We start from the raw sequence: 21,112 nt of genomic DNA, 5'->3' as shown, positions 1-21,112 counted from the left end.
AATTGATCATTGTTCCAGAAATAGTTCCGATCAACAGCCAAAACAGTGAGAGCAGAGAGACCAGCTCTACTGCATTAAATGGTGGTAAACAGGAGAACCATTTTTAGGCTCTCGGCACCTTGATGGACAAAATTATCCAAGACTGAAATGGGGGATAGACAAAGACACTTGACACATTTGTTGAAATCAAAGGTGACAGGATTAAAAGAGTTTCCTCTTCAAGTGCTATTATTCTAGGTCTCCTATTTCCTCTCATCCCTTATTTCAAGTTCTATGCCTAGAGTGGCCATGTAATAGGAGGCATATTTTTCCAGTTTAATTAAACTCTGATCCAAAGCCAGACTGTATGCAATAGAGAAATGTTAGTCGGGCATAGTAAAACTGCAGGCTTCTGGAGTCAATCAAGAAAGAGATTAGAATAGCAGTGAATTATCCTACAAGCGAAGTCAGCATGGTGGGAAAGGGGAGGGATAATAGCTAGAAGAGAATAGTCAAAGAAGAGATCCATTGGGAAAAGGGGCTGCACTGACAGTGGGAGTTATACAAGTTGACTGACCTTAGAAAATACGTCACTATACTCTTACTAGGGAATAGAGCAATTGTGGTTTTGTACAGAACAGAGAAATGGGAAGAAGTTTTGCCATCAGTCATGGGTTACTTTACCACAGTAAAATCATAAGCCCAATAAAGGTTGGATTCTACAGGTATCCTCCCACCTTTGACACAGCAGTGAGTCTACATTAAACACCTACTCTAGAGGAGACGGGAGCCCAGAGCAAAGATAGAAATGAAACATGCACACTTACCACCAGGCGAACATCCTTTATTTCCCCAATTCCCACATTAATTAGTTTCCTTTCATTCACAGGGAGTCGAATGTTGAGGAGGTAGAATTTGTGAGCCACAGTTCCAATTTCCATGAAAGGGAGCACATCACAGTCATAGTATCGGCCTTCATGCTCTATGGTCTAGTGGAATAGCAGAGAGAGGGAAAATGCAAAGGGGTCAGCTTTGTTCACTTTTATTTGGACTTCTAAGATGATAAATCGATAGTTTTAAAGCAGTAACTAGTCCTTCCAGGGGCTCTAATTTGGAGATGTACAGCATAGACTTCTTGTTTCATCACATCCCAACCTTTCCCCTTTTAGGGAACTGGGAAGTAAGTACTAATAAATATAAAAAGAAAGCAAATCCACATGGAGAAGCAGTTCATTATGTATCAACCAGTTTTCTCTGAAAATATAAATTGATGAACATATTTTAGCCCTTTTCTTCCTGAACAGTAACAATTTGCTTCAATGCTATAACTATTGCCCGTTTTAACCCGTGGCCAAAAAGAAGTTCATAGGTGTCACTATGCTATATGCTATGGTTACTCAGAACTTCCTGTGGTAGCAAGGGTAGGTTACAAGTCCTCTTGGTCTGGCTTTTCTTAACAGAGTTAAAGGAGACTCTCTGTTAGCAGAACAGGGCTTGATACATGGTTGAACAGTTCCAATTCCATCCAGTAGAGCCTATAGGTGCACATTCAACTAGCCAGTTAATTGCAGCATTAGTCAGTAATATTGGTACTGTTAAATTATTCCGCTTGTTTCACAGCGCAGATCACTACAATCCAATCAAGTGTACTTAGGCATGTTCATTTTAAAAGTTATTTTATTGTGTAGAAGTTTTAGAATGTAAGTCATGCATTTTTAATGTTCAATTTTCATACAGAAAGTCTTACAAATAAATACAGGTAGTGAATATAATAAGTAATAGAAATTGTATTTAGACCCCTAGACCTAAAGTCTGTAATTGATATTGATTGTATTAAGCATTTAGACAAAAAATGTAAGCAGGAAGTAGTTATGCAGCATCTAATATTCAAATATCAGATGCTAAGAAGGGATAAGAGGTCTGTAATCAATTAACCAGCATGGTTTGTCAAACTGCCAGCAAAACCCTATTAATAGATCCATTGTTGCTTAATATTTATCAGGGTAGATTGATTTAAAAAAAACAAAACCAAAAAAAACCTATGCTTTCCACTTGGTCACTTAAATCATGCTTAAAATAATTGATTTTCATTAACCTCTCCATTTGTACTTCAGTTAATTTTCTAAAGAAAGGTACATTTTCATTGGTTGATAACCATTAAAATGTGTTTATTTACAATTAGATAGAGCCTTTACATTAGACTGGTACTTTTTTGCTACCTAGGAGGATACATTATAACTATATGTATTTGTTTAAACAATTATATAGGTTGATATTTTCAGATTTTTAGTATGTTAGAAAATGATGAATGATATATTCCTTATTTACTGGCCGATTAAAGTTTTACTCAATGTACTTTTAATAAAACAACCTTAAAGTTTCGGATACATAATCTCTTATAAGATGTTTCACATTTTCAACTAAATGATTTATTAAAGGAACAGAGGGATTAACTGCAGCAAATTAATTAAAACTTTCAGGTGAGCCTGGAAAAATTTCAAATATGCTTAAGTGAAAGTGACTTGAGCTTAATTTCCTACTCACCTGAGGGCTGCTCTATACTAGAAAGTTAGGCCAACCTAGATACATTGTTTATGGGTGTGTAAAAGTCACACCTGAGACAGACATAGTTAAGATGACCTAAGCCACACAGTGTAGACAGCGCTAGATGGAAGAATTCTTCAGACGACCTAGCTACTACCTCTCAGAGAGGTGGATTTACTTTAGCAACAGAACCCTCCCTTCTGTCACTGTAGTGTTTCCACTGCCACAGTACAGTGTTTCTAGCATAGACATACCTACCCTTGGTCTCATTTTCAAGAGACTGTTTCCAAAGTTTTTCCAACTTAAACTAGGAGATCTGATCCCCTTCCTTCTTATTCACAGCCTGGAAGAAAGAGAGACAAGTTTTCCTATTTTAACTCCCACTTGATTTTTCAACCTTGCATGAATTAGTTCAAATGAAGAAAATACTCCGTGCCTGCAGAAGAGGCTATTGCTGTCAAAAGCTGGTTTAGAACTTCAACAAACTATGGTTCCAAGTGCTTGGCTAGTGATTTAAATCAATTAAGTGGTGTGACTTTCTTTTAAAAGATCAGCTGCAAACATTCACTGCTCGAATGGTTCATCTCCAGCCCTTCAATTTATTATGGTTGGCATGATTGATGGGTGAATATTTAGATATCTAGGTCATAGTAATCTGATCTTCAGCAGTTAGGCATCTACCCTGGTTGAGAATATTGGCAGGAAAATTAGGTGGAGTAAGTCCTTGATCCATCCGCTTCTTTACTGCCTGCACTCTCTTTTTTCAATGTCTAAGTACTTTCCAAATTTCAACAGCATCAGCAATACAGCAGCACTCTTTCTTCAGTTTGCCCAAGGCTATGGAAATAAATGGAATATACTGAATTCTACCACTTACATTTTCCCTTAAGTTTGATGTTGCCTACTTTGGCTGTGATAGTTCCATCTATTTTGTCATGCTTTTCTTCACAAATTGTCATCAGAATGGGCCAGTTCTTAACAAACAGCTTCAGACAGTCAACCAAGGAATTCCATCATGCATCTTGGGGAAGAACAAGTTTGGATCCTCCTGCTCTCTTCAGTGAAGCTGAGGCAAAGTGGTTGTTATGGAAGTATCTTGTAATTTCAACATGATTTTCCTTTATTCCTAGATTTGTACTTTGCTAAAAGATGCCTTAAATGAGCATTGCACCCATATGTCAAGTTTCAGGTTCCCTTCATTATCTTCTAGAATGCTTATCTTTTCTATGTTTGCAGCATTGACTGTGACAAAGCTACACACTTGAACTTTTGTTCAGTTTGTTACAACTTAATGAGAAACTAGATGGGCTTATTGAATGGTCCTGATGAAATGATGGTGTCTCCTGGAATCAGAGGCCCGGTCCCAATGCCTGTGATGACTTTGCCTTGCACCCAGTAACGCAGCCCGAGTCCACCACAGGATCATGTCCTTATTACAGTACATGACCTATTTGTGCCACATTTGTAAAAAACTACCTCAAAAGTTGAACTGGAGAAAAGATCCTTCTTCATATAGAAAAGCAGACTTTAACTCAGAGTTTTAGATAGAGGCTCCATCAGGGATTCAGCATATTTATTATTTAAATGTTTTAAGAGCTTATCATAGTTTAGCCTTAAAACATATTTTGTATTAAAGTCACATTTCATTTTAAAACAGATTTAAAAAAAATTAGCAAAACAAGATCAGTTTGATTTTGAAATAAATAAATAAATAGATAAATAAATAAATAAGACCCTGATATTTAATCGCTTTTACTTAAATACAGTTATTTTATGCATTATTCCAGCTTGTATATGGAAGATGGCCATTAAATATAAACTCAGTACAATCCCTCAACAACCTCATAATCTCTGCCCTGCAGTCATTCTTTACCCTTCTCCTTAACCTCTCGCTCTCCTCTGGCTCTTTCCTCTCAATACAAGCATACTTTAGGCTCTCCCATCCTCAAAAGATATCCTTGACCCCTCTTGCCTCTCCAGCTACTGCCTCATCCACCCCCTTCATCCGCAAGCTCATCGATCAGATGTGCTGTCTACAAGCCCTGCTGGGAGTCTCTTCCAATTCCATTCTAGACCCTCTCCAATACAGCTTCCACCACTTGCACTCCACTGAAACAGTTCTCATTTCTCTAATGATCTCTTCCTACCCGAATTAGGATGGATTCTGTATCCTCAGTCTCCTTGACCCGTTGGCCACTTTCAAGAGGAGGAGCATGGTTGACTATGCTGAAGTTCTTGTCCTGGCTTTTGTGACTCTGTCCTTCCCAGGTTCTCCCTCCCTCTGATCAGCCTTCCGCATGTCATTTGAAAGATCCTTTTCCAACTTCAGGAGGAAGTAGGACAGGTCCCACAAGGCTTTGTCCAGGTCTTCTCCCTCTACACCTTGCCTCTTGGCAATCTCACTCATTCACAAATACAAGTTCCACCATCATTTCCCTGCTGATGCTCTCTCTATTTTAGAGAGTAAAATCTTAGCCGGTCTTTCAGACATTTCCTCATGGACTTCCAGCTGTCAGCTTAAGCTCAACATGACCAACACAGAGGTAAGCACTCTAGATAGACACAGATCCTCACATCCAGGCTAAGTTTGATCAGTTCTTCCTGCATAATATCTTGAAGATACAGTCTCTCCATCTGCACATCTAAGATTCTTGGCCAGATCTTCAACACCCTCTTCCCTACATTTGTCAAGGCCAATCTTGCCCCACTTATATCCATTCAAAACATTGCTGCAAAGGTCATTTTCCTGACCCCTTATTTTGTCCAAATCACCCAGTATTTGTATCCCTCACTGGCTCCTCCTCTTCCATGCATCAAACGCAAGAGTACTTGTCTTCACTTTCAAAGCCTACCCCCACATTCACTTCATGCTGAGATATTGACTTCCCTAGTCAATTCTGCCAATGGCCAGCTTTTGATACCCATGTGTTCAGTTTTCAAATGAGCACCTTCATGATTCCTCCCCACACTGCTTCTTACTTCCGGAAATAGTTCCCTGCAAACACCTACAAAGCTACCTCATTGATCTCTTTCAAATACTTAGTTAACGCTCTCCTTTGCCATCAAACCTACTCATACCCAAAACCCCCAGCACCACCACCCAACTTGCAATAGACAGTCAGCTGGTACACTGACACCACTGCTCATTATGCTAATACTATCATTATTTCCTGGAGCTCCCCCATTCATCTGTTATATCTACCAATTGTTTCTTGTCTTACATGGCTGCGAACTCTGAGGCAGGGATTATCTTTTTGCTCTGTATCTGTACAGCAGCCAGCACAGCGGGCCCCTGGTCCCTAACAGGACTCTCATGCACGAATATAACCACCACCAGGGATGTGATTTGCTACAGGAAATGCCATTTCCGACTCCTCACCAGGAGCACAAAGAACTGGAATCACAGTTATCTTCCCCCAAATACTAGAATTACAAAAAGGAGAGTTACCTTTCCTTCTTCTTCCCACCTCCCCCATTACTCAACCTCAGGTACCCACTCAAGCAACCCACCAAGTCACAATTGTTAGCCCAGTGTTCACAACTCCTTAACACCTTATTGTAGTAGGGATTCCCCCCCCCCGAAAATTTTCCTTCCAGAACATGCAGTGATTAAAAAAAAAAAAAAAAAATTTTTCTTAAAGTAAACCTATAATGCTTTTAAAAAAAAAATCAATTTAGACCCCAGGATTAATGACTACTTGGGATCCCAGTTTCATTCCTTAGAGAGAACACACACAGTGTCACTCTTGCCTTGGAGTCTTTGAAGTCAGTTTTATGGGCAGCATTTCCCTCTGCAACTCACATCCACTTACTGTACACCCAACAGAAACCTGGTAATGCTGAAAGCTGCAACTAAACACAATTCTAACAAAGAGCTCATAGAAACTAGCAATACCTACTTTTGGAGAGGCAAAAGAACATTTTAGCTTTCGGGTCTCTATCGCATGTGCCATTTCTTTCCATTCACTGAACATGTCATCACGATAGGCCAAGGACACATCAAGTGTAACTTCTGCATTGTCTTCTGCAAGAGTAACAACCAAGCTTATTATGAAAGGAACAGTATGTAACAAAAAAAGGTGCGAGAATAAATATTTTAGAACATAAGGATAAACTGATTTACATATGGTGATGGAAATCCCCCCATTCAACTCATATGGATATTTACCCTCTATAGCGGGGTCTCAAACACACATGCGGCCCGCGGAGTTATTTCCTGCGGCCCGCCATAGGTGCAGACTCCACCGGCAGCCAAGCTCCCCTCACCCCCTGCCCCCACCCCGAGCGTGCTGCATCCCCGCTCCTCTGCCTACCTCTCCGCACTTCCTGCCGCCAAACAGCTGTTTGGCAGCGCTTAGGACTTTCCAGGAGTGGGGGGTGGGGGGAAGGAGCAGGAATGTGGCATGCTCGGGGGAGAAGGCGGAGAAGAGGCGGGGCCAGGGTGGGGATTTGGGGGAGGGGTGAAGTGGGGGTGGGGCAGCTTTAACCAAAGTAAATCTAAAAGTAAATGCGTGTTTTGTCATTTGAGTGAGGTGCATTACTGAGTGTTTATATTTTATTAAAATCCCCTCTTTGCATTAGTTTTAAAAAAGTTAATACATTGACTTTTAATAGCATACTATACTCCTCTTCATTTTTTACCATACTTTTGTATCGTTGTATGAAAAGGTTTCAGTGATGCGGCCCTCGGACCAACATACTAGTCCTCATGTGGCCCTTGTGGTGATTTGAGTTGGAGATCCCTGCTCTGTAGGATGTTTATCTATTCTCCAGTAAGAATCCTAGAAGTCCAGGGTGACCGATCTTTATTGGTCATGAGTGTTGGGTATTCTTTTCTATGCTTGCTAACTTGTAGTGTTATGTAACCCGGCTCCTAGGGCACATGCACATGATCTGGCATCCTATGTCAAGGCTCTGCTGCCTCATGACTCACTTCACCATGGCTGCAATTGAATTTATATTATAGCTACCAATGAAAGCAGAACTCTCACTCAGTAACGGGCCCTACCCCACTTCACGTACTTATATTAAGTATAGTAAGATAGAACATGTTAAAAAACCTTAATGGACATTCTCTTCTGCTTTTCTCCCACTCATTCTTTTCCTGTCCATTTTCACCATTTCTAATGTCTTTCTCAGAAGAGTGTCTTTCTTCACCTCACACTTTGAAGCAGATGCAGAAAATGGTGGACAGGCCTGGAGCAGTAGTTGTTCAAAGTACAGGTTGCCACAAACAGCATCTGCTTTGAAATTCCCTAAAAGTGGAAGGTTGCATGGTTGCGAACGGACCAGAATCTCACCATGTGATAAGTCGCCACATACATTCCATCTAGTCTATTCAACTGAAGAGGTTTAGAAAGGCCATTTATATACAAACTATGAACAGATATGTTTTACAAAAGGGATCTTGAAACAAAATCCACCTAATCCCACCGTACTTATACAGTTCACATGGGTGCAGATTGACAAGGAACTCTGTACCCAACATATTCTTTTGAATCTCTGGCCCAAACCATGCATGCTGTGCTCTTTTGAGCAACTGGCCTTTACAGTTTACAAGGGATGATATTTCAAATCTACAATAGAATAAGAACAGATTCTTGAAGCTCTGCTTGGCCTACGCATGTGTCATCGTTTTCAGAGTTATGTTTTTGTTGGGATTATGTAATGGTACACTCATACAGAATGCTGGGAAGGGGTGTGGATGGGTTTGTGGTTTAGACTTGCTATTTATAGTGTGTTTGGAGGTGGCTCTCTCAAACTTTAATGTGGACGCCAACATGGTTTTTCTGAGCTGTTTTTGTCGCATGTGTGATCTGTGTCTTCCAAATCGATCATGAGTTCTGATATCCCAGAACTATCTTTGCAATAGTTACTTAGGCTTCCTTGAAATATGAATACATGAGCTCAGGTCCACTGTTTTAGTATTTCAGCAAATAATGGCTAAATAGTCCAGTCAAACTTGGTCCCAAAAGCCCACCCACACACCCCAATTTTACAAACCATAAAATGGGAATATTCAGGACTTCAATTCCAGTGGGAACAGTTTTTAAAAACCACTTCATTTTTGCAAACTAAAACACTGCTGCATTATCACCGGTCATGAAAACCAGAAAGCAAAAAATTAAACTAGTATATTTTTGTACAAGTCAAGAGAAATGCAAAGAAGAAATATATTTGATTTTTCAAATGTTCAGAGTTTTATTAAGCAGTAGTATGGGATTATTCCACCCATCAGAGATGCAACCTGACTGAAGTGTCCCTTCAAATTGACAAGAACAGAAAGGTTCTTACGTACCAATACAGTATAAAGAGACTTGGATTCCCCACCTGGGTGCATGGGGGAGGTGGGGGTCAAAAATTATTTGATATATATACACACACAATTTCTGCTAAATACTTTAAACCATGGAAGGTTTGTAACTCCTACTTGTATTGGCTATACTAAACCCCTTAGACAGTTAACTGTTCTTTCATACTTTTTGTTCAGCTGGGTAACATTGCTGATGTTGCAGATTTAAAAAAAAAAAAAAAAAACAACAGGGACCATGTATATAGTTAACATACTATAGTAAGGTGTGGAAATTGGAGCAAAAAGCAGACACCCCACTATGTTTGGCCGCAAGACAAGGGAGTGGTTTTAAAACTGGATGTCAGACACAGATCATCGGAGGAACGAACAAAGAGACTCCCCATCAACATATTACTCGCTTCTTGTAATGCCCAATACACAGTATGTGCCTTCTTTACAGAAGTAAGGCACAACATTTGTCCTGAGGAGCTTATACTTTAAGTTAAATTAGAGAGGTGAACTGAGAATGGGGCATGGGAAAAGGGTACAACATACAAATAAAGTAGTCAAAATTGTGCTTCTTGAGCTAGTTGGTATAAATTGGCTGCCTATGAGGAATTTAGCATGGCAAAAAATTGGGTCTTCAAGGAGGGATTTAAATATAGAGGGTAGGGACCTTGCAGATGAAGTCACAAGAAATATTAAGACCTCTAAACAAAAGTCTCAGCCAAATGGCCCCCTCATATTCCATTAAGGGCTCATCTTCCAGTGGTCTTTTATCTTCTCTACTCCTGGCTTTTGGGTGCCTCCACTTCAGATCATATGGAGTGCTCTTTGAGCTCAGACAGCTGCAGGATGGGAACAGAGCCCATTCAAGATAGCGCCAGGTACTTTTGGGGATGAGAGTAAGGATTCCATCCCCCAAAACATAATCAGAACCAGGATAACAGGCAACACCTTCAAGGCTTTGGAAAGGAAGCCACACATCCTTCCTATAAAGGGAATTAAAGAGTCATGTATGGGCAGGGAAAAGTAGAGAGGAGTGTGAAGAGGGGGTAGTATCTTCTCCATACTTAAGGTATAGAGAAAGCAGGAGAGATTTCCGATTCAGGGAGAAAGAGAGAGTAGATGAGGAAGAGCAGCACCTCGCCTGTCTCTGAGTGCCCATAAATATATTTAGCTTGTCAAAATATCAATGTTCAGGGAATTAGTTACTTAGTTCCTCCATGTTGCATAGAATTCTCCAGTTTTCAGAACCATGTACGGCTGCAAAAACACTGCGGTGGATGGGGTTACACACAAACATGGTATCCACCACCTCCTTTGGTGTCAAAACATGAGACTGGCCAGGCACCTATAACAGGCTACCGTATATAGTTAAGATTCAGATTAAGCATGTGTAGTTGTGAGGGTTTCCCTTCCACTTCCCCCCACTGCATGCTCAGACTAGATGAACCTTCCATAGATGCACAGGACACTTGTGCACAGAAAAGGTGGTTATGCAATTCCATTGTAAATGTAACAAGATGCTGCATGGATAACAGAGCCATGGCTGGAGAAAATTCCAGATTTCACATCCTCATAGCACCTCAGTTGTCAATACCAAGATGTGGTGAATAATAATCTGACCTGCCCCACTGGATTATTTTGAAACTCTCTAAATGAGAAAATAAACTTGTTTATACAGTAGGCAGTGTGCCAAGGATGACTGTCTCCTGGTACCCACGTTCTCCTAAGGCTTCCAGCCAGTCACAGACTTCTCCATGACAGTTTCATGGACATCCATAAGATAACTGAGGTCACAATTACAAGAGCCCTAAAGAAAGACGATTTAGCTCTCTTTGCATTCCCCACGTCACATCTCAATGTGTCTGGATTTTGAGGCTAGAGATTCAACTGCTAGGAGCTTTCACCCGACTCCCTTTAAACTGTTATTAGTTGTGTGTGTGTGTGTGTGTGTGTGTGTGGTGTGTGTGTGTGTGTGTGTGTGTGTGTGTGTGTGTGTGAGAGAGAGAGAGAGAGAGAGAGAGTCTAAAAATAGGGAAGTCACTTCACAGAATGACAGGTCTGTGCCAGCCGCATACTAATACAGCAATCTGGAAAGACACTTGCAACTAGAAAAAATTGTCAGTTTTGGCATTAGCAGACGGCTAGCAAAGGATAGAAGTACAAGCCAGCCAGCCTACGAAGAGCAACGGGCCAGCTCACACAAATCTCAGTAGGAGCATGCAGGGCTAGACGAACTATGGTGTGATTACCATCACCACTTTTTTTTCCTGAAGGAGATTTTTTTCCTTCATGCTGACAGTACTGGAAACTTAAGTTATTCACATCTATTAGGATTTTTTAAGATTCACTTAAAATGTGTCTCCCCACCTTCACTTTTTTATATTTATTTGGCTGAAAGTGTTTTACGTCCTTCACAAAACAGTTAGGGAATGTTGTAGGTAAAGTCACGCCATTGATTTACTACGTAATAAAATGCTGCCAGCACCTCCTGCTTATAAAGCACATTTCGTATAATCGATTTCAAGTGTTTTCCTCATTTTATACATGTTGAAACTGAGGCAGATATGTCAAGTGACTTGGCCAAGTTTGTAGCAAGAGTCGGGAATAAAACCAAGTCCAAGTTCACTAACTGTGAATAAAAGTAAATCCGTTCTCTGCATAAGAGGTTAAATATAACGTAGTCTGAGGAGGAGTGCTAATGTTCATTATTACTGATCTGGAAGACTGGACCATTGTGCACTGATGATGTACAACAGGCGAAGCTTGATGAACAAGGAAGTCCTACATCCAAGAAGGTACAGCAGACAAATACTGTGTCCAGTGATACAGCACATTATCTCTCTTCCACTAAGCATTCAGCTATAACCAATGTGGTGATGGCGGCAAGATGTTCAGACAGTTATTTCTATTACTTAAGACTAGAGAGGACTGAGGATTGGAAATTTAAGTTGAAGGACTTAAGTTATGAGAACAACAACTGATAGAATCTAATGCAAACCTATTAAGCAAGTGAAAGAGGATTTAAGCTGTTGTTGGATGTGTACCCAAATTGGAATATTACCTCCTGAATGCAAAGTTACTGCCGAAGGATCAAAGGCCAGAATGCATGAAAGTTTGGACGAGCATAAGTGCAGGCAATGGCCTGCTAGATGCTGGGCTAAGTTGAGGCATGTGTACTGTAGGTCAGTCAAGAAATAGTTGGTTTGAAACCAGGTGCTTTATGGTGGAATGAGCACTGATGAGCTGAGTGGCATTTTACCCAGTCCCAAAAAGTTTCCAGTGTTCTCTAACTCAATGACAGGAATAAGATCTAATTGCACAGTAATAGAGTAACACTTCAGGTTTCAAAAGAAGCCTTTTGTGCCGACTCTAAACAAGCGATTTCTTGTGGTCAGAAACCAGATCACCACAATGCTCCCCCCCCAGTTCTACTTCACTTTCAAGGTTGCTGCCAGCCAGCTAAATGTCAGATTACTGCATACAAACATTCCCTCAGCGAGTGCCATCCATCGTCCTGGTAACTAAGCTCTTTCAACAGCTGTGTTATTGATGGAGACTGGCCAATGTTATCCACACAGAGCATTTGTTTCATACAGTTTATGTGAATGAAACTTACTGCACTGAGATAAGACTGGAATTCTATTTGCAGTCATTACCTGCTTGACCAATTAAATGAAATATGCATGGCACATTTCAATAGCCAAATACAGACCATTTTAACCACTTCAGCAGTTCAGACTTCTTTGGCAGATTTCTCCATGCTCCCCATCTTTTGCAGAACAGTCAAACTGACCAAGAGGATTTGTTGTTTTCAATACTTGAGTAAACATTGCATTAAATAGGAATAGCCTGTTTAGATCCAGAAATTAGCCATTTTTAGAGAAAAGCCAAACTCAGGCAGCTTTCAATGTGAGTTGAAAGACATAGAAAAAGGCAGTTTGCTCTTAAGTATCTGGATCCTTATCAAAGACCTAATCACATTCTAAAGATGTGCATGAAGGTGGTCTTCCTTTCTTCTGAAGGGCGTAATACCATTCAGCATTCCTGAAGGTATATTTTAGGGCTACCCAATTTGTGTTGCTTTGAGAAAAAACATCCTACAGAGTCCACTTGGGGCCACAGTGCCATGACTATCATTTCATTCTACCAAAGGAAAGCCCCTGTTTAGTCAATGACCAAGTTCTAAAGTTATTAGACTGACATACATCCCCAACTTGTGGCATTCTAAACAGTCAGTGATGCATAATAAGCAAGCAGAGTAATACTAATTAAACTGTGGTAGAACTATGACAGTCTCCCATTATCCTTGCCCTATGGCTCAAATGGCAAAATTTAGAACTCTAACTGGTCAGAGGAAAAACCTACATCAAAAATAACATGAGTCACTGCAACCTTGTCACTGGAGCCCCGCTCCCCCTCTCCCCCAGGCAAATATTGTATACATACTCCCTCCCAGAATCCTAATATCAGATTCCTCAAAATAATCCAACTCAGCTAGAAAATTCGAGTACAGAGTAGTATTGCAAATACACTTTTGTTCAGCTCAAACAGCTTGCAGACCCTAATGAACAGAGGTCCTGGCTTTTGCAGTGAAAAGTGAAAACCAGTTCAAGCAAACATCAGAAAGTTACAGGGTCGCTGTTGAGTACAGATGAACATCCCTCTTATCCTTTCTCTGGTTTTCTGACTGTGCCTATGCAGATTTCAGTAGCCTTGAAAAGCTAATTTATAAATGCAAGAGATATGTGCTCACTAGAAGAAAAAAAAAGTGTAGATTTAATATGGTTGATTTTAGCTTTGTTAGGAGTACTACTGATTAATTTGTAACAACACTACATAATAATTTGGGACATGGATCTTAGGGGACTGACTTCCAAACAGTAGCATAATGGAGATCAACCATGCATTTTACCATTGCAAAGTCTTTCAGAATGAGCTCTTGAAGGCGGGGCCAGCGCATGTTCTCATCCAAAAACGTAAGGCTACTACACCCAGTAACAGCAAGGAGAGGACAGATTCATGTTCACTCAACAAGAGCAAGACTAAAACAGGAATGATCTCAAGGTAATGTTCGAACATATGAAAGAGTCCACTCCATATTTGTGCTCTCAAACTGAGGGAGTAAAGAAAAAGGCCATTTCTGATGGCAGATCAGATCAGAATTATGCTTCAGCATTTTTTGTTGGGAGGGAGAGGAAGAAGGAGGAGGAGGAGGAGAGTTCCTTATGCTAACTTTCCTTCCTTTATGGAGCTGTCCCCTCCCCACAATTTCTTTTTCAATGAGAAGGAGCCTCCCTAGCTCACACAAAATTTTAACAACTGACTGTTCTTTCCACCGGCCATTCCAGCATTAGCACGCTGCTTTATAGCCCATCCAGTAAAATGCTGCACGTCAGATTAAAATAGCACTATCTGGTTAGCATCACTAACCTAGCATAGTTTCTGGAACTTTTTTAATTTTCTCCCATGCAGAGGGAGATCATGGATCCCAGCTAGTGACCTTTGTTTTATGGTTCAAGTCCTAGTTCCACTAAGTCAGTGGATTGTTGCCATTGGACTTCAGTGGGAGCGGTATTAAAGCACAAAATGGTTTGTTACATAGTAGCATCTGACAAAGGGGGATTTGGAGAAGACACTGCTCTTACCATGGTCACTCCCTTTTGTACGGTTGGGGGATATTTTGATTTTTCCATGATATTATACACAGTAAATAATCCATAAATTGACAGAGCCTCGGGACGTTAAAATTCTCCTTAAGATGATGGTTTGAAAAGGGAACAGCATTTATATGTTCTCAGTTCGTACGTACCCCATGTAGCTCAACTTTGTCTACATAGACAATTAAAATACATTTTAAGAGAAATTAAAAACAAAAAACCCCCACACACTATGGTCAAAGTTTTCTTGTACTGATCAAACATTTGGGGGGATACGGTGAGTGACATACTTATCTCATTGTTTTTCTTGAACGCAATGTCCAGCTGCAGGATAACAAGTATGAACTGGAACCAGGGACTCATCTCCTTGGTGGGGAGGGGGATGTGAACAGCAAACACAATGTCATTGGCTTCTATTTGTCTGCTCATTGCCTCGTCAAGATCTCGGATCCTCTCACACTGGTTGGGTCCCCAGGGCATTAGCCATTTGGTTTTGTGGTGGTTTTTCCGGACATCTACACATTTTATTGACAGGTAGGGCACAGCCGAAGTGGGACTTGGAGCTGAAATTGAAACAAGCCACATTTTTAGAATCTTTAACATGTTACATGACTAACAGTTTATAAAACCAGATTATCCCCTCAACCCCACAGAAAAGTACAGGAGACCAGTTACAAGAGAGCAGTCATTGCTATTAGCCTTTTAAAAATACTTTAGGAATCCTTTCAACATATGCAAGAAGCAACACAGTAGTTAAGTAAAGAAGTTTCTAGGTGAGAAAGTTTTAGCCTTGTTCCACTGACTAGGCATGCCAGTGGCATTTTGCATCACATGATGGAGTAGCCACTGTGACCATGAGGGCCACTTTTAAAGGAGGCCAACCGGAAGTGAGGTGCAGAATGTAGTACGTCTATCCACTGGATCAGGCAGTGTTGTCCAACTTATGGCCCTTCTGAGTGACTAAAGAAAATGTGGTCTGAAAAGACATTTCTATAAACTGTGCGCTGTGATTTTACTAGATCAGTTGCTACATGGCATAGTGGAAGAACATACAGATGTGAATGTGCCACCTATGCATTTCAACTTCTTTAAGAGAAAGAGGCAATTACAGATTTTCAAAACTTAGCCTCTTTTCTTGTGCTTGTAATTATTTATTTGAGAGATAAAAAAACTAGCCGGAGGGTCATATTAGACATTAGACAACAATATATCTAATTTGTGGGTTCAGTCATGTTACGTCACTTGCACATCTAGATACTTGTCCAAGGAAATTTCTAACGTAAGAAGGGAGGCCAGGATGAGGCATTATAATAAACAAAAAGCCACATGCATCTCAGCTTACTTTATCTAGCTAGAAAACATATCGCTCCTAGTTCTTAAATACAAAGCCCTTCCTTGCCTTTAGCCTTATTTCTGCAGAGAGAAATTTGAATGCAAGTTGTTTTTAAATTGCATCAGCATGATTTAGCCAGCTGAATGCATAGAGATTGAGACGAGACACCATTTGGCTCCATCCACCCCAGTTGGTCAAGCCATGTTAACACATTTTAAACTGAATTAGTTTCAAAACAGCGCTCATGGTAACATTACTACCTCTGGATTAACTAATGACTTCCATTCATGGCAACAGGTCTCTAGGAGACACCATCACTCACAGGAAATTTTGATAGATAGGCTTTACAAACCAGGAGTAAGAGGCTTTATTGCGCTTTTTGTAGCTTGCTAAAAATGTCACCTTAAAAATCTCTGGGCTGTGAGGCTCCCAGTCTTTGCAGTCACTAATTCAAGTTTCTGCAGTTGTGCCATACTTGCATCCTGTGCAGCTGGGGCCAGAGATATCACTGTGGCCCCTGAACAAGATTTCACAATGCCTTTTCAGAAGAGTTAGCAACTCGGATGCCTTTTCAGTGGGTGCTACAGAGTTGTAGCAACAACAGATGAGGCTTCCCCTCAACTTTGACTCTGCCCATCAAGTGAAACCTTGGGGAACAGCAGCAAAGTGGTAGAGGAAAGAGTCTGCAGGACTGCCAAGGTTGACACATTGGGTTCAGATAAACGCATGACCTCATGCTCATGATGTGCATTTAGGGGGGGGAGAATGCTCTTCCCAGAGAGTTACCAGAGTAAGTGGCCTGTGCATTAGAGTTCTGCAAAATGTGGAGGTAGAGCTGGCATGAATGCTCTCAGTCTGCAGAGCTACACTATACCATTATGCAACCTTCAGACTGTAGTAGCCACCCATCAACCTCTATCTGCTGGATATTCTCCTATATGCTGCGGGATGAGGTGGGCCGGGGGGGGGGGAGGGGGGGAAGAGATCTACACATCTTCAAATTAGGCATCCAGATATGTTCCTACAGTGTGGAAAAACTCCCTGCACAATTGTGCTTTTTGGTAAGAACTCCCTGCCCAACCCAAGGCAGCAACACTGCATTAGGTTTGCGGCATTCAAGACCTTACATCAAATCACAGCACTGGAAGGAACCTCGAGAAGTCATCTAGGCCAGTCCCCTGCACTCAAGGCAGGGCTCAGCATTATCTAGACCAGGGTGGGCAAACTTTTTGGCCTGAGGGCCACATCGGGGTTCCAAAACTGTATGGAGGGCCAGGTAAGGAAGGCTGTACCTCCCCAAACAGCCTGGCCCCCACCCCCTATCTGCCCCCTCCCACTTTCCACCCCCGACTGCCCCCCTCAGAACTACCGACCCATCCAACCCCCTCTGCTCCTTGTCCCCTAACCACCCCCTCCTGGGGTCCCCTGCCCCTAACCACCCTCCCCAGGACCCCGCCCCGTCCAACCCTCCCCCCGCTCCCTGCCCCCTGGGATCCCCTGCTCCCTGTCCCCTTACCATGCTGGTCAGAGCACCAGGACTGGCAGCCACGCCACCAGACCGGAGCCAGCCACGCAGCTGCACAGCCCGGCAGGAGCTTGCAGCCCCACTGCCCAGAGCGCTGGTGGCACAGCGAGTGAGGCTGCGGGGGTGGAGGTGTGGGGGGATGACACGACAGCAGGGGAAGAGGCCGGGGGCTAGCCTCCCCAGCCAGGAGCTCAAGGGCTGGGCAGGATGGTCCCGTGGGCTGGATGCGGCCAGCAAGCTGTAGTTTGCCCACCTCTGACAGATGTTTGTCTAACCTGCTCTTAAAAATCTCCATGATGGAGATTCCACAACCTCCCTTGGCAATTTATTCCAGTGCTTAAGATGTTTTCTAGACCCTTAATCATTTTTGTTGCTTTTCTCTGGACTTTCTCCAATTTGTCCACATCTTTCCTGACATGTAGTGTGTCCATTTCTGGGCACTACACTCCAGCTGAGGCCTACACAGCATGGATTAGAGCGGAAGAATTATTTTCCATGTCTTACTTACAACACTCCTGCGAATACATCCCAGAATTATGTTTGCCTTTTTTTTGTTTGCGCACAAGTTTTATACTGTTGACTCATCTTTAGCTTGTGATCCACTATGACCCAGCTCCCTTTCTGCAGTACTCCTTCCTAGACAGTCATTTCCCCATTTTGTATGTGTGCAACTGATTGTTCTTTCCTAAGTGCAGTACTTTGCATTTGTCCTTAATGAATTTTATTCTATTTACATCTCAGATCATTTCTCCCGTTTGCCCAGATCATTTTGAATTTTAATCCTATCCTCCAAAGCACTTGCAAACTCCTCCCAGCTTGGTATCATTTGCAAACTTTATAAGAGTACTCTCTATACCATTTCTAAATCATTGATGAAGATATTAAACAGAACTGGATCCAGAACTGATCCCTGTGAAACCCTCCTATATGCCTCTCCAGCTTGACTGTAAACCACTAATAACTATTCTTTGGGAATGGTTTTCCAACCAGTTACGCACCTATCTTATAACAGCTCCATATAGGGCTGTATTTCCCTAGTTTGTTTACGGCCAAGAATGTAGGGGTCAGAAGAATATAGCCTCTCTCTCTCACGTTTGTGAAGAGGTGTGGCAGCAGATTAGTTGAATGGAGACAAGAATGCACAGAAATTGCCTCTTCGAGTTTGGTTGGTATGAGAGACAGAGCCCTACCAAATGAAGATCAGCATATTGCCAATAAAAATACTGTTTCTTTAAAGACTTCTATGAGGAGAAGTTTCTCAAAATGTCCAGTCCCCATGTTCAGTTAGCATATTAATAAATTACCCAAGAGGCTTATATTCCAACAAATATTTATCCTTCATGGCCCAGTTTCTGCTTAATCTTGCCGCGAAGTTAAAAAGTGCTCAAGTAGGTAAGCAGACATAGGAGTGTGACTTCACAGTGGGATCAAAATAAGATTAGCTGGTGGAAAAGGAATAAATGGATTCAGCTCCAGGTACTTTCAACAATAACAGAGATGAACTGAATATTATTGGTCGCAGCAATTTACTTTGCACACATTCCCTTTCAATATGTCCCAATGAGCAAGTCCCTGTGTAAAGCTCATATCAGTAACTGATAAATAACCGTATCATGCAGATGAGACAATGACCTGCTCTGATTAACTGAATCAAAGCATGTTGCTCGGGTAAAAGTGTATTTCTCTTGCTGCTGGATCATGACTTAAAAACCAAAAAAAAAAAAAAAAAGCAAGTTGGACAGTACAATGAGTGTTTAAAGCTACTGTCCCATCTGGAAGACAACCATGAATTTAACAGTTTCTAGCACTGAAATTCAGTGCTGCTGCATTCATCATCCTCTCTCCCCCTGCCCTAGCCCCCAGAACAGATCTGATTTCCCTATGTGTGAGTGAGTAAGTCACAGACCCGTTACACTACACAGCTATAACCAGTTCAGAGGACACACAATTACAACTTGGATAAAGAGCTCAAATGCAGATGGGACCTAACCCTGTTATGCAGGCAGGGCTATATTCAGTCTACACTACAAGATTTATCTGTGGTACAATCAGATTATTTTATGTAATTAGCGTAGAGAAGGTTTATTTGAACAAAACAAGGAAACCCAATTACGTTGGATTGCCATTGTATTCATACCCAATGGCCTTGTCTACATTATGCTGTTTTTCTATGAAAATTTCCCACCATTGCTATCAGCTTAGTGGTCGCAATGGTAGAGAACACTATTGTAGACAGACCAGCAGTTACCAGCCACTTTGTGGTCTAAAACTTATTCAGAGACCGTTTAGACAACAGTGACTAAGGGCGTGTCTACACTTGCCATTTAAAGCGGAAAAAGTCCTTTTTGCGCAAACACCATGGGAGCATCTACACTTGCTAATGACTTTTTGCAGAGAAACTCAGAAGTTTCACTGCAAAAAGAAAACCACCGCGAGAGGCGTACAGCTCTTACCGGTGATGCTTTTGTAGTGAGATACAAGTGAAGACACGTTCTTCCTGTTTATACAGCTTTTAGCCTCCGGGGGATCTCCCACAATGCCTTGGGGACCAGCAGCTCAGACGCCAGGTAAACAGACATCCACCCCTCCCCCTGTAAAGCCCTGGGAACTCTGAAACTCCCCTTCTTATTTTCTTGGCAAGTGCTCACTTATCTGGCCAGGCGACAATGCCTGCTCCATGGAGCAAACGATCCCCTGCTTGGAGCAATACTGAGCTACTGGAGCTTATCAGTGTTTGGGGGAATAGGAGGCTGTGCAGTGACCCAGAATGCCTGGCAATCACACCCCCCTCCTCCCACAAGACCCATCATCAAACTGGAGAGAGCTGCACTGTGGGATAGCTGCCCTAGAGCGCTGCTCTCATCGGGGATGGAAGTGCTGCTAATGTAAACACTCTGACGCCTCCAGAATTAAGCGAGTACACAAACCAGCGCTTTACTTTCACCAGTTCCCTATCACACCGCAAAAATTCTGCAAGTGTAGACATCGCCTAAGACATCTGATCACTAGTGGTCTCACCATTGCCTAGGTTCTGCAGCCCAGGTGAAACGTAATACCACCCACTGGCTCCTCACACAAAGCAGAAGTTGGTGCAGTAAGGTTCTCTGAAGTTCCTTGCTCTTCCAGGTGGACTGGTAACAGCTGAGGAGAAATGTTTTGTATGGAGATTTATTTTATTGTGTTAAGTCAGAACACCACCAGGACACTTGGGATTCATGGCAGTTTTAGCAGCTCTCTTTGAATGCTTCAAAAATATGCTGTTCTGTGCCCTTGCTGCTCATCTTTTGAGGACATGTGGAGAAGTAAAGAGAAATTTATAAGACATCTGGATTCTGAAGCTGTCTGGCAGCACTTCAGAGATCAGCAAGTTTTACTCCATGGCACAAACTATGTTTTATCCCAATGGAATGACTAGTGTCTAATCTAGACTACTACCCACTTCAAAGCAATGGTGGGCCAGAGATGTGACTGAAAGCAAGCACTTGGGGTCCTAGTCTCCTCTCACTTAAACTAGTTTTGCACAAGTGAACCTCCATGGTCTTTAATAGTTACTCCTGATTTACACCAATGTGAGAAAAGAGTTACTCCCTTAGACTTAAAAGGTAAATAAAACAGATGAAACCCCAACAAATCTTTCAGTACTGGATGTAGGATTCAAAGAATTTGATGGTGTTCGGGGGTTTTTAAAGTTCTTCTTCTCTCTTAGAAATAAAGTTTTTGTTTTAACATCGCTTCTACTATGCAAACAATGATAATTCTTGTGTGAAAGCAGT

The 21,112-nt window shown here is 41.8% G+C and overlaps 1 protein-coding gene across 1 annotated transcript in view; it reads right to left on the bottom strand.

Moving 5' to 3' along the window:
• Nucleotides 1–21,112, bottom strand: part of WLS (Wnt ligand secretion mediator) — a 68,895-nt gene that overhangs the window by 15,346 nt on the left and 32,437 nt on the right. Inside the window, exons 2-4 of the mRNA XM_077823986.1 lie at nucleotides 14,772–15,044; nucleotides 6,423–6,547; nucleotides 807–968 (exon numbers count right to left, since the gene is read on the bottom strand). Of these exons, the coding sequence (XP_077680112.1) occupies nucleotides 807–968; nucleotides 6,423–6,547; nucleotides 14,772–15,044 (560 nt within the window). The remainder of the gene's footprint in view (nucleotides 1–806; nucleotides 969–6,422; nucleotides 6,548–14,771; nucleotides 15,045–21,112) is intronic.

Source organism: Eretmochelys imbricata, chromosome 8, assembly GCF_965152235.1.
Source record: "Eretmochelys imbricata isolate rEreImb1 chromosome 8, rEreImb1.hap1, whole genome shotgun sequence".
Lineage (NCBI taxonomy): Eukaryota > Metazoa > Chordata > Testudines > Cheloniidae > Eretmochelys > Eretmochelys imbricata.
This window is presented reverse-complemented; position numbering and strand designations above follow the sequence as displayed.